Below are 13,121 nucleotides of genomic sequence, written 5' to 3' on the forward strand. Positions count from 1 at the left end.
AGACATAGAATAGAATCCAATTCAGAAGCCAAGGAAAGAGAAAGGAGGAAATGCACGTGGCATTACTAGAATGTGTTTTTGACAACACAACAAACAAAAACATGCTTCACTTCACTTGTCTTCACATGCTTTTGACAACACTACAACCAAAAAACATGCTTCTTTTTGGGATTGATAGTTGTTGCACTTCAATTCACTACACACTAGTACTCCTTTTTATAATCGCTTTCAATTATCACTTTTTCATAAACTAAAATCACTTTCTGAGTTTCTTCTGATTTTTAGCAAATCCCATTATCAGTTTTTCTTTTTTACCTAAACTCACTTTTTTCTACTAAAGTTTCCACCTTTCCACCATATCATGAACATGGAACCCAAAACTGAACCTGTGTCACCACCATATTTCCATTTTACAAACCCTAACAACAACCTTGAAGATAAGTCTATTCATGATCTTGTTCTGGTACTGCGTGGAACTTGTCAATGGGAAACTTTTGACAGTGTTGAAGCTGTTTTGGAGAGTAGGGATATAAGACTCAGAGAAGAGAATCAAAAGTTGCAACAAGACTTTGAAATGGAGAGACTAAAGCTTAAAGAGCAGCTTGACATGGAGATACTTTCAAGGTTGCATGCTGAGTTTGAGTTTAGAAAAAGAGAAGAAATATGTTCGAAAGTGCAAGAAAATTATGAAGCTCTCTTGAAAGAGGTTAAGGTAAATAGAAAAAGTAATGAAGCGTTAGAAAAGAAGAACAATGAAGTTGATGTGTTAAGAAGAAAGATTGTTGAATTAGAGAATGAAGTTTTGGAGTTGAAGAAGTTAAAGAAAAAATGGGAGGAAGATGATATTGAATTGGGTGTGTTAAGAAAAATGATTGGTGAATTACAGAGTAAAATTGGAGAATTGGAGGAAACAGTAAAGAAGAATTTGGCAACGATGAATGAGTTGAGGAATGAAAGCAGGAAATTGACAGAGGAGAAGTGCGAAGTGGAGATATTACTTAAGGCTTTGAAGAGGAACAGGAAGTTTATTCGAGTGGGTGAAAGAGCAGCAACATCGGAGGAAGATATCATACTTTTGACAAGCTTAGAAGAGGAAGTTCCTATGGTTGATCATTTTGAAGAGAATGTTGGTGACAACGAGTTCAGAAATGAAGATGCCTATCACACTCTTGGAGTTGCTGGTAGTAGGAGATGCCTATCATCATCAGGTATATGGAAATTATGCATGTATTTTTTTAATTATTACTTTATAAATATTGAATTCAATATGCGTGATTAGATACATGTTTGGTATATATGTTCAACTAATGATTGAAACAAACAGATCACATTAAAATACCATTAGCTAATCAAAGAATCTACCATGCCTTATTTTTGAAGTTTTTGTTTGAGTATTATCATGTTTGGCAAATATAAACATATCTCTTGTTGGACCAGCTGGTGGAAGTCTGAAACTGGAAAATGAGATTGAGATCATAAACCATGACAACGACGATGATCAATCTATCTCTAGAGGAGTACATGAAAAGAAAGCATGTTCTGGAATCACCGCAAATCCATGTTCATCAGTGGCACTGGCAACACAACAAGAAAGCAAATTTTCCAATGCAGTTGACAGAGTCAAAAGAAAATCTTCTTTCGATGGTTCATTGCCTTTTCTCCATAATCTTACAATATGGTCTGGTGCAAAAAAGAAAAACATGTAGGCAGACAGTGCAGGATTATTGAACTATTATATATCCAAGGTATATAACATTATAGGATCCTTGTTAGCTAAGACGTTTTTTTAGGTTTTAATGAACAATTAACTCATGTTAGTTCTTAGTTTTGAAAGTATAATACAGATGTTAGCTTGTATAATACATAACAAGTGATATTCCACCTCTTGTTTACCTTGGCACTATACACAATCCGAAGACACCACCTCTTGTAATGTCATTCTTTTTTATTGAGTACCAATAACTAGACATTGAGGTGAGCTAACGTTAGTTATAATTAGAGAATCATTAGATATTGTTAAAAGTAGTTACTAATTGGTTACTATTAGTTACAAATTAGTTCATGTTTGTTAGTTTAGCTAGTTAAGATCAATATATAATGTGAACAACAAAAAATTAAATCTTACACATCCAAATTTTAGAATGCGGAAAATGCAAGTTCATAACATTTTCCCTATCGGATTTTAAAATTCAAATGTGTAAAATGCACCTATGATGCAGAAAGATACTAGCGGCCTTACGGTCCCTTTGACCAGTGACAACACTATCCATTGTTCTATCTTTCATTGATGAACACCATCAATGAAACCACAATTTCTTGCAGTATCATATAAATAAGTAAACATGTAAAATAATTGTCGATAGACAGCATAACCAGACTTTTTTTTTAGAGGAGCCAATAATAATGTTCTTTGTCTTTGTGCATGGAGTAATATGTACTTTAGTATGTTTGATTTTTTGTATGAGATGCATTGTTGTAATATAATCAGGTAAAAGAATTGATTAAGTAGGGATCAATATTTTCGTTAAGCTTGAATATGGGTGAAATACTGAAATTTAATGTTAAATTTACTTGAGTAATAATCGAAAGTGGAATCGTTTTAAAGCAACGGTGGCTAATATTTTCGAATTTTATAATCCAAAGGATTATAAAATCCAAAAGCCTAAAAAACAGTATTTTTTATTTTCGAATTCACACACTCCTTAGTTCAACTAGATGCATCGCTGAGAAAGAAAGAAAGAAAGAAAAAGAGAAGATGAGAGTAACGGTTTTGAAAGCTTTGGTCTTGTGAATTTGATCTCCATATCTCAGAAAACCATTCGAAAGAATAAACAATGAGAAAGATGAAAGTCAACTCACCATTGAAAAAAAATAAGAGTGCAGGTGAGAAGACGAGTGAGGAAGTCTATGCGAGAAAGAGTTTTGGGTTATTTTGAAAATTTAATTTCACATTAAGGATATTTTTGTTGTTTTAGGGTGTAACCAAGTTTGAAAGTGGTGTTACTATCAAATAATATTTTCATAGTTGTTTTTGACATAGAATCAATGAAATCAGATGAGTTTTGGAGGCAAAAAGACTAAGATTTGGATTGCAAATATGCACAACAGTATGTACGGCCTTATATAGCACCCTGAAATAAACATTTGGGGATGAAAACACATTTGCATGAGGACTACCAGGACTGTGCGTAGGGGTGAAGCATGCATCGTGCATGTGTCTGAGTGGCACATGTCACACACCACCTCAATCACAAAGGCCGAGCATGGTCGACTGAGGGGTATGAATAGACCAGACCCGCTGACATGGGCCTATGGTTTTCCCCCTACTTAAAGCTGGACTCGGCATGGTTTGTTTAGTAAAAAGGTTAGGTTCATAAAACTAAGAGAATCTATCAGCTGAAACATATTGATAACTATAAACATCGGTTATAAGCAATTATATTAATTCAATGTTCTGAACTAACACCGCATTATTTCATTCAAATTTACTATGACAGTGGGATTGACTTAAATTCAAAACGCATTTTCATTTTCTTCTATTAGGTACTTCACACCTTTAGTATTTCATTAGAAGTCTTAAATATTAAAATCGTTGAGTACCTTACATATATTTTTCATGTATCTAAGGCTGCAACTAACTGTGTATGATGAAAGATAATGCAGCAAAAGAATGTTTGAGCCAAATGACTTGACTATAAGAAAAGAAAGCAAATTCGACGCAGAACCATGTTGCAGCAAAATAGCCCAAACAATTGATATCAGTAGTAGGTACACAGGTAGAGGAACCAAAATAGCCCTCGGTAAAATACAAGATTCAACTCTATTCAGGATGTATACGCTGCGAAGAGTCATCTGCAATTAGACCTTTTTTTTTTACTCCATCGTGAGTACAATCCCTCGTTCAGTATTATTTAGATTCACGTGCATCCAATCAATTATAAATCTCCAAAAATTTCACTTATTTATATGTTTATAACAGCTTGATTATTCTATAATTATACCTCAAATATTGTAACCAAAGTTGCGCTACCCGTGTAGATGCTATACTATTTTACAAGCTACAATGGGTTTCTATCCATTTTGCAGTGATCGCCCCAGATGGCTTCACCATTTCCTCCTTCTTTTTAGGGTACACCTTCACCCTTTCACAAAGCTTGCGTATCAATGATGCATGGTTGATGTAACTCGATGGAGAAGAACAATTGGCTGTGACCCAAAGGTCATCTGCTAGGAGACGACCAACATTGACTGGTTCACCCTTAAGGATTGCTGTCAGCAAGTTTGCTTTTAGAATGGTCAAGTCTGACACATTTGAACACGGGAGCAAGGTACGCAAAACAAACATTGCCCATACTTTAGCAAGGGGTGTGAGGTCAGAAGTGCGAAGTTTTGTCGGTGTTCCGTCTTTGTTCCTAACCCAATCGGCCTCGGGCCTACACAGAGTACTACGAATCTCCTGATGATCAATGTTAGAACCCTTGGCCTTTCTTGCTTCAAAGGAACACTGCTCATAGTTCTCAAGCCCAAACAATTCATTGATAATATTATCATGAAATGGAACATTCTTCCCTCTGATAAAACTAGTGAATTTCATTCGCTCATTCTTAGCAGGGCCCTGATATGCATTTGCAAAGAACTCTTTAGCTAATGTCGTACTAGCATCTTTTGCAAACGATGTCAATTCCACCCATCCTCTGGACACTATCATTACTTGGATATCTAAGAATTTGTTCCCTTCCAACCGGAAATTTTTTTCTTCCACAAACTTTTTGTTGGCCAGAAACTCAGAATAGCGCTCTTGATGAACCGATGATGTGAAGTGGAAGTTGTCAAAGTTGCTAAATGATGGGTTGGTGGCAACCTTTTTTCTCTTTGCTGTGTATTGTGTTGCCATTTGTTCCTATAGAAACAATCAACAACAAATTGAACCATGCATATTATCCACTATCCAAAGTTAGAACAAGTACAAGAAACCATCCCCTTCATATAAGCAAGCTCAATCACAAATTAAAAAAATGTATATAATTTCATCACACTCATGAATCAACAACCATAATGGAATAACAAAGTTAGAAAAAAGTTAACACTTTATGCGGGGAAATATGGTTTTAAATACATTTTATGCGGCTCAAATCCATCTAAAATTCTTCAATTCACCAAGCAAATATTCAAATTAACAACCATAATTCAAGATGTAATTAAGATTCGTCATACCTGCACATATGATAGAGGGACAACAACATTGTCCGTCACAATGACCTCCTCTGACATATGAATATTGTCATTCTCTCGTCGTTCCTCTACTATAGGTACATGTCTAGCTGCAAACTCCCTACTTGCAATCGGATGTCCATGTCTAGAATGGGAATCAATTGTAGCTCCTCTAGTTTGTGTCATAACTGATAAGAAACTATTAACTATAATTATGATAAATAAAAGTAAAATTGCATAGTGTATTAGAAAATTACACCATAAATTAAAGGAAGGAATAAAAAGACAAATAAATGAGAGGGATGATGATGGAATTACAATGAATGTTGGAAGGAAGGACGGGGAGGAGACCAAAATGCGAAGAACAGAAGAAAAATGAAGTATGAGGAAGGAATAGGAAGTTTAACACAAAGATTTAAATTTTAAATGAGGGAAAGCATGGAAATGTGAGGTCCATGAAATTTTCAAGTGGTTCCCCCCTCCCTAGGGAAAGTTTTGACATTATTTCCTTCTGTCATTCGTCAAATCAGTTTCTAGCATGAATATCACATTTTACTATTGTATCTCTAACAATAGTGACCTTAGACCAAGGAAAATCACATCTGCCATTGACACTATAAACGTGATCATCCCTTAGACCCAGTAGGTGACTAGGTTCAAAGAAATTATGTGATTATAGAAGTAGCTTCAAAGAAATTATAAACATTTACATTGCTCTTGAACATTGCCATTCCTTTACACCCACAAAAATCACATCTGCCAAGCAAACTAGAAATCTACCATAGCATTTATCTGATCATGTATATAATTCAATATTTATTAAGCAACATTCATTAAAAAAATGATATCCTTATAGTTCCTCCGACCTTAATTATAAGCACATAGGGAGATAATATATGTCCATAAATATAAGCTCTCTTTCAAGTTTCTAGATTTTTTTTCCTTTCCAAACATAATCCTAATACCCTGAGGGTAATATTAGAATATGCAAATATCATTTATATTTAGTATGTATCTTATATATTTAGTAACATCTTGATAGTCAAGTCATTAACGACTTAGTAGTCCAGATAATAATGTCTTGAAGGTCAAAACTCTTTTCATACCTACTTTTTTTAAATTTGTGTGAAAATTTCGATGTTTGTAAAGAAAGAAAGTAGGGAGGAAGTAAGAAATAAGAGATGCATGCATAATTGTCATACCTGATGATGCACCTTGAGCATTCTTGCTCCTTTTGTTGGGTGGTTCATTTGTTTGCAAAGTATTAGGCTCCATAGTGTCATTGTCAATCTCATATTCACTCTCTTCATCTCTGATTTCAAAGTTAGTAATCAAAGGAATACCAAGAGCCTCAATATTCTTCTTCATTGATTTCTCCAATAACTCACTTTTTCTCACCCCATATGCATTTTTGCTATCATTCACCCATTTCTCCTTCAACTTTCTCAGTTCACAAACTTCTAACTCCAATTCATTGTTCTTCTTTCTTAGCTCTCCAATGGTGTCTTTTTCAGCTAAGTTTGTTTTCTTAACTTCCTTCAATAACTTTTCATAATTATTTTGTGCTCTTTTCCCTTTTTCACACAGTTCCTCTCTTTTTCTCAAATCTTCCTCGGCTTGAAACCTCGTTTTTTTCTCCATTTCAACCTTCTCTTGAAGATCTATAATCTCATTTTCTAGTCTCTTATATCTACTCACTAAAACCTCTTCAATTCTATCAAACTGTTCTGTCAGAAATGTTGTTCGCAACACCAACACCAGTTCCTGAATGTTCATGCCTTCCAAGTTCATATGGTCACTCATACTTTAGCGGAAAATGGTGGGAATGAATATAAGGAAGTTAAGGTAGATAGAGAACAACCACACAGAATGTATTGTGCTGTATTTGTTTACAGTACATAAAACTAATATATATAAATAAAAGGACTTGGTGCCTCAATGCCTTGCACAAAAGCTATAAACATAAAATAAAGATTTAGTTGGTGTCTCAATGCCTTGAATAAAAGCTATAAACAAGATATAAATACATGTACCTCAACCAATAAAAATATTAAAATGGTTAGGCCTAATGTCATGATCGGAAGTTCGAACTCTGATAGGATATCTAGAATAAGGAATATAAATGTGGTGACTCCTCTAGTTCTAGAAGGTAGTATGACTCATCTTAATCTAGAAAGGATCTTTTAGGCATATTCTATTAGTTAGTTACTAAGCAATGCTATTGCGTAGTCTATATAAACATTGTATGCCTTATTATGAGAATCAATGAAAAATATAATGAATTTTCTTTCTCTTTTCTATAGTTTCTCCCTCTAAATTCTGGAGTGTGATCTCTACTCGAATTGGGTCGTATCAAACTCCAACACCTCCACTTATATGTGTGAGTTTCAATAGCTATTTGTCATTTCGTCTACCTAAAAAAATCTATATATTTATCTCTACTTCTCCTTTAATTTGTATCGGTTACGTGTATTTCATAAATACATAAATCAAACCGCATGGTATTTTTTTATCAAAGTTTTGATGTAAATATATATTTAGGCTAATTTTTTTATCTCATGTGCAACCAAATCAACCTTAAAGGACTTATTCCATAAGTTTAATCATGATTGGTTTCTTGAATTTGGTAATTGATTGGAACATAATGTATCAAACGATGATATGTTTTGTTTATATATATATATATATATATATATATATATATATATATATATATATATATATATATATATATATATATATATATATATATATATATATATGTTATTATCTTATGAGATTGGCATTTCGTGGTGATGATGAATGGGTGCTTTCAAAAAGAAGAGATATATATTTTTGAAAAAGACATCGAGAGATTGGTAAATTGTGAGAATCTCAAACCAGTGTAACCTTGCGAGCAAATCACATGTTCTCCCTATGAAATTTAAATTTGCACATAAGAACAAAAAATAAAGTTCCGATTTTGAATGACGCCAGGCAACATAGTCACTCTATTAATTTGTAATGACTATTTTTTGTAGTAAATATAACTCAGGGACTATTTTATAGTAAATATAATTCAAGGACTAATTTTTGCTTAATGAGGTTTTCATTTCTTTTTCATCACCTAACATTCCATTTCTGTTCGTTATGTAAGTGTGGTAAAAAAATTATTTGATCTTAACTAAGTAAAAATGCTGAAAAAACAAAAATTTAAAGTGAAAAACAAACTTTTCTAGCAACGGTTGAAGCCTTCGTAGTCGTCACCGGAACCCGCAGAGACAACTGTGCAGCAGATGAACGAACAACATGCACTCCTTTAGCTATGCTGACTGTAACTGTAATTGGAGATCGGGGAGTAACCGTCGCTAGAGTTGGAAACAGTGAGGATTCAAACATTATGGTCTCAATTCTCACTACTTCCAGCTCCAGTGACGGTTACATCTACGGTTGATCCCCAATATTTGATTACGGTTACAGTCACTGTCCTTCTAATAGTGTGTTGTCCATTCATCCACTAGTAGCAACACTATTTTAGAGGAATGAATTAACAAGAAAATTATTTCACTTTTGTCTTTCTAACAAGTGTCTTTCTATCTAAGTCATGATCGCAATGGCTTGTGGAATTTTTTCCATATTGATTAATTTCCCGCGTGCTTAATGGGATGACTTATGAAAGTTTACACGTATTCAAAAGATAAGCACGAGATATAGAATTAAAGACGTTTGAGATGAAAAATCAAACCAACCATTAATGGAATGACTTGAAATGAAGTATTTGGAGAAGACTTCTAAAAGAAAATTGATGTACCATATTCAACAAAAAAAAACCCGATGTTTTTGGTCTAATTTTAGACAAAATACATCAACTTTTGTTTACAAAATTGTCTCTTACAATATAATAAGATAAGATGTAGTATTAAAAGTGTAACCGATGGATTACGAGAGGTGTCCCACATTTACGTGACACTTCGAATATTTTTCAAGTGTGAATTGAATTGGATAGACATTTTTCAGTCTTTCGATTCCAATGGAATTATCGACAAATCATTTTCAATGAAAACAAAAGTATTATCATTAGTCCCCGTTACATAATGTTATCTCCTCTGTATGGTCACCAAGCCAAGACCATTAAAACTAAATTTTGCCTCAAATAGGTTGTGCTATATTGTAATGTAATTTGGCTATAAATATTTATGTTATGTTCTTTACCATATTTCATACAGACTTCTTTCTTATTGATTTTATTTCATACAAACTATTAGCATTTCCACGTCATATGTATTTGATCAAGCAAAATAAATCATCCATGGGGTGGTTGTTTTTATGTTTAGTTCTTTTACTCTTCAATTTTCCATATTTCTCTTCTTCTTCTTTCAATTTCTCATGCCATCATGATGAGAGTTCTGCATTGCTTCAATTCAAGTCATCATTCACTATGCACACTTATTATGATGGTTGTGGTGAACCTCTTCTAAAAACAACAACATGGAAAAATGAGACTGATTGTTGCTCATGGCCCGGTGTCACATGTGACACCGTCTATGGTCGCGTGGTTGGCCTCAACCTTGGCTGTGATGGCCTTCAAGGTATATTCCATCCTAATAATACTCTTTTCCATCTTGTTCATCTCCAAACACTCAACCTTTCTTACAATGATTTCTCTTACTCCCATTTTCATTCTAAGTTTGGTCGGTTTTTGAGTCTTGCACATCTTGACATGTCTTATAGTTACTTTGAAGGTGAAATTCCAATTCAAATCTCACACCTCTCCAAATTACAATCACTTCATCTCTCTCAGAATTATGAATTAGTTTGGAAAGAAACCACCTTAAATAGGCTTATGCAAAACGCAACTAATATTTAAGCAAACTATTTTTGGATGACACAGATATGTCTTCAATAAAACCAAACTCCATGGATTTGCTCTTCAATCATTCTTCCACTTTGGTGACTCTTAATCTTGCAGATACAGGATTAAGCGGAAACCTTAAAAATAACATTCTCTGCTTACCAGGCATTCAAGAACTAGATATGTCACAAAATTTCAACCTTCAAGGTAAGCTTCCTGAACTGAGCTGTAGTGCTTCTCTCAGTAACTTGCATCTCTCAAACTGTCAATTCCAAGGACCAATTCCTTTGTATTTTTCGAACCTCACACATCTTACTTCCTTGATTCTATCCTATAACAATCTTAACAATTCAATCCCATCCTCACTTTTCAAGCTTCGACGTCTCACTCACTTACATCTTTCATTCAATTCATTTAGCGGTCAAATACCAGATGTGTTTGGTGGGATGACCAAATGCAAGAACTGTATCTAGAGTCTAACAATTTAAAAGGACAAAATTACAGGGTTCCAAAAGCTAACTAATTTGTATTTAAATGGCAACTTGTTAAATGGAGCAATTCCTCCCTCCTTGTTTTCCTTTCCTTCTTTGGAAGATTTAGATCTATCAAATAACCGACTTATAGGGCATATCATTGCAATCTCATCATATTCCTTAGAGGAGCTATATCTATTCGGCAACAAACTAGAAGGCAATATTCCAGAATCAATTTTCAAACTTATAAACCTAACTAGACTAGACCTATCATCAAACAACTTCAGTGGTGTTGTTGATTTTCAATACTTCTCCGAACTTCAAAATCTAGTATCTCTGTCCCTTTCACTTAATAATCAATTGTCACTAAACTTTGAATCCATTGTCAATTACAATTTTTCTCAACTAATAGAATTGGATTTATCTTCTTTGAGTTTGACTCGATTTTCAAAATTATCAGGAAAACTTTCAAATTTGAAATATTTTGATCTGTCTAATAACAAAATTAATGGAAGAGTGCCAAATTGGTCACTAAAAATGATGAGATCATCCGGATTTTTGAATCTCTCTCAAAATTTGTACACGTCAATAGAAGAAATCTCAAGGAATAATTATCAGCTCGGTGGCCTTGATCTAAGTTATAACTTACTACGTGGTGAAATCTTTGTGTCAATTTGCAATATGAGTTCACTGGGATTTCTCAACTTGGCAAACAACAAATTGACTGGTACCATTCCACAATGTCTTGCTAATTTATCATACCTTGAAGTTTTGGATCTACAAATGAACAAATTTTATGGCACTTTGCCAAGTAACTTTTCAAAGGACAGTGAGCTTCATACTCTAAATCTCTATGGCAACAAATTAGAAGGCCATTTGCCTAATTCTTTGTCCAACTGCATGGACCTGAATGTTCTAAATCTTGGCAACAATAAAATAGAAGGCAGTTTTCCTGAGTGGCTTCCAACTCTGTCTCATTTGAAAGTGTTGGTTTTGAGTAACAACAAGTTGCATGGTCCTATTTCCAATTTAAAGATCAAACATCCATTTCCCAGTTTATTAATTAATTGTTGATATCTCGGGCAATGACTTCAGTGGTCCGCTACCAAAAGCCTATTTAAAAAATTATCAAACCATGAAGAATGTTACTGAAGCAGCAGAGGATGGATTTTATCAATATATGGAATTAGATATAGTGGGTCAACAATACTATGATTATGGAAATCTGGCGACAAAAGGAAACAAAACCCCACTTGTGAAAATTCCAAAAATCTTTGCAAGTATTGATTTTTCAAGAAATAAATTTGATGGGGAGATTCCAGATGTTATTGGAGAGCTTCATGATCTCAAAGGGCTTAACCTTTCATATAACAAACTCACTGGTCACATTCCCCAATCCATGGGAAACTTGATAAACTTGGAATCATTGGATCTCTCGTCAAATATGCTCACTGGTCGGATTCCTGTAAAGTTAACCAATTTGGACTTTCTTGAAGTCTTGGATCTTTCTAATAACCATCTTGTGGGAGAAATACCTCAAGGAAAGCAGTTCAATACATTTACAAATGATTCCTATGAAGGAAACTTGGGGTTATGTGGATTTCCCTTGTCCAAGAATTGTGGAAAGCAGTGCAGAGAAATTTGGATTTGGATGGAAAGCAGTGGCAATTGGATATGGATGTGGATTTGTGATTGGAATAGGCATTGGGTATTACATGTTTTTGATCGGAAAGCCTAGATGGCTTGTCATGATATTTGGTGGTCAGCCTAAGAGAATAGTGACAGGGAGAACAAGAATGAGGAGGACCAATGGTTCAACCATGAATCGAATGGTGCAAATGTCGTAGTTTTAGAATTGTGATTTTTTCCTCTACTTTGTTAGTTCCTTGTGTTTAAAATAAGTTTGATGTGAGTGTGACAATCTTGTCATTCGTATTTGATCTAGTTTTATTTTAGTTTTAGATTTGGACTGTAAATGGACATGTACGGTGCTTAATTTGAGTTATTAGATCTAGTTGCAGTTGGTCTTATGAGACCTGTCAAAAACTTGCAAAACCACCTTTGTTGTTAGCCAACATATTCTAACCAGTAAATTTACTTCTGTTACATAAAATGTGTTAAATAAATAAACAAGAAAGGTTCAGGAAGACCTTGTCAATTAATATTTGACCAGAACTAGCAGGCAGCAACAGGAGCATTTCTGCATTTTATCTTTCAACTTAAACAGAAATGAGAGCAAGGCCTTGATTCCCTTTTCTGATTGATCTGCTACCATGATTGCATAGCAAGATTAATTCTTAGGCTCTGTGGATATCTATTAAATGGAAAAAGAGGGAATAAAGAGAGAGCAGAAGGAAATAGCTTATTGGATTATGCTCATAATAGAAGCTTGATGCAGCCCTGTCTTTCTTATAAGTGTCATAGTTTGTTGTTGAAGTATGGCTCTATATATAAGACACTGCATCGTAGTAGTAGTAGTAGTAGTGGTACTATATATATATTGCTTGTAACACTGAACCCCTATTCTCATCACAGTAATAGAAACGGAACTATAGATGCTCTATCGTCGTAGAGGTAGGCACAATTGTCCGAACTGCATTAACAAG

At 34.2% G+C, this 13,121-nt stretch overlaps 3 protein-coding genes and 1 pseudogene across 4 annotated transcripts; 3 read left to right on the plus strand and 1 right to left on the minus strand.

Annotated features, from left to right (window-relative positions):
* The first annotated feature begins 217 nt into the window (after positions 1 to 217).
* LOC11426012 (putative leucine-rich repeat-containing protein DDB_G0290503) lies at positions 218 to 1,824 on the plus strand. Its single transcript, XM_003617732.3, has 2 exons — positions 218 to 1,208; positions 1,438 to 1,824. The coding sequence occupies exons 1-2, from the start codon at positions 362 to 364 to the stop codon at positions 1,704 to 1,706; spliced, it is 1,116 nt and encodes a 371-aa protein (XP_003617780.2). The 5' UTR covers positions 218 to 361; the 3' UTR covers positions 1,707 to 1,824.
* A 1,849-nt stretch (positions 1,825 to 3,673) lies between these two features.
* LOC11432132 (uncharacterized) lies at positions 3,674 to 7,107 on the minus strand. Of its 2 annotated transcripts, none has more exons than XM_024783389.2 (3): positions 6,426 to 7,107; positions 5,215 to 5,399; positions 3,674 to 4,900 (listed from the first exon to the last, which is right to left on the minus strand). In XM_024783389.2, the coding sequence occupies exons 1-3, from the start codon at positions 7,012 to 7,014 to the stop codon at positions 4,052 to 4,054; spliced, it is 1,623 nt and encodes a 540-aa protein (XP_024639157.1). In that variant the 5' UTR covers positions 7,015 to 7,107; the 3' UTR covers positions 3,674 to 4,051. The 2 variants fall into 2 exon arrangements, with proteins under 2 accessions (XP_024639157.1, XP_003617781.1); XM_003617733.4 differs by having other exon boundaries at positions 6,414 to 7,107.
* A 2,332-nt stretch (positions 7,108 to 9,439) lies between these two features.
* Positions 9,440 to 10,546, plus strand: LOC11435501 (receptor-like protein 19). Its single transcript, XM_039834438.1, has 2 exons — positions 9,440 to 9,779; positions 10,082 to 10,546. The coding sequence occupies exons 1-2, from the start codon at positions 9,470 to 9,472 to the stop codon at positions 10,513 to 10,515; spliced, it is 744 nt and encodes a 247-aa protein (XP_039690372.1). The 5' UTR covers positions 9,440 to 9,469; the 3' UTR covers positions 10,516 to 10,546.
* Positions 10,547 to 11,618: 1,072 nt separating this feature from the next.
* On the plus strand, positions 11,619 to 12,624 carry LOC112421772 (receptor-like protein 9DC3; annotated as a pseudogene).
* Positions 12,625 to 13,121: the final 497 nt, after the last annotated feature.

The sequence above is a fragment of the Medicago truncatula genome, chromosome 5, assembly GCF_003473485.1.
Source record: "Medicago truncatula cultivar Jemalong A17 chromosome 5, MtrunA17r5.0-ANR, whole genome shotgun sequence".
Lineage (NCBI taxonomy): Eukaryota > Viridiplantae > Streptophyta > Magnoliopsida > Fabales > Fabaceae > Medicago > Medicago truncatula.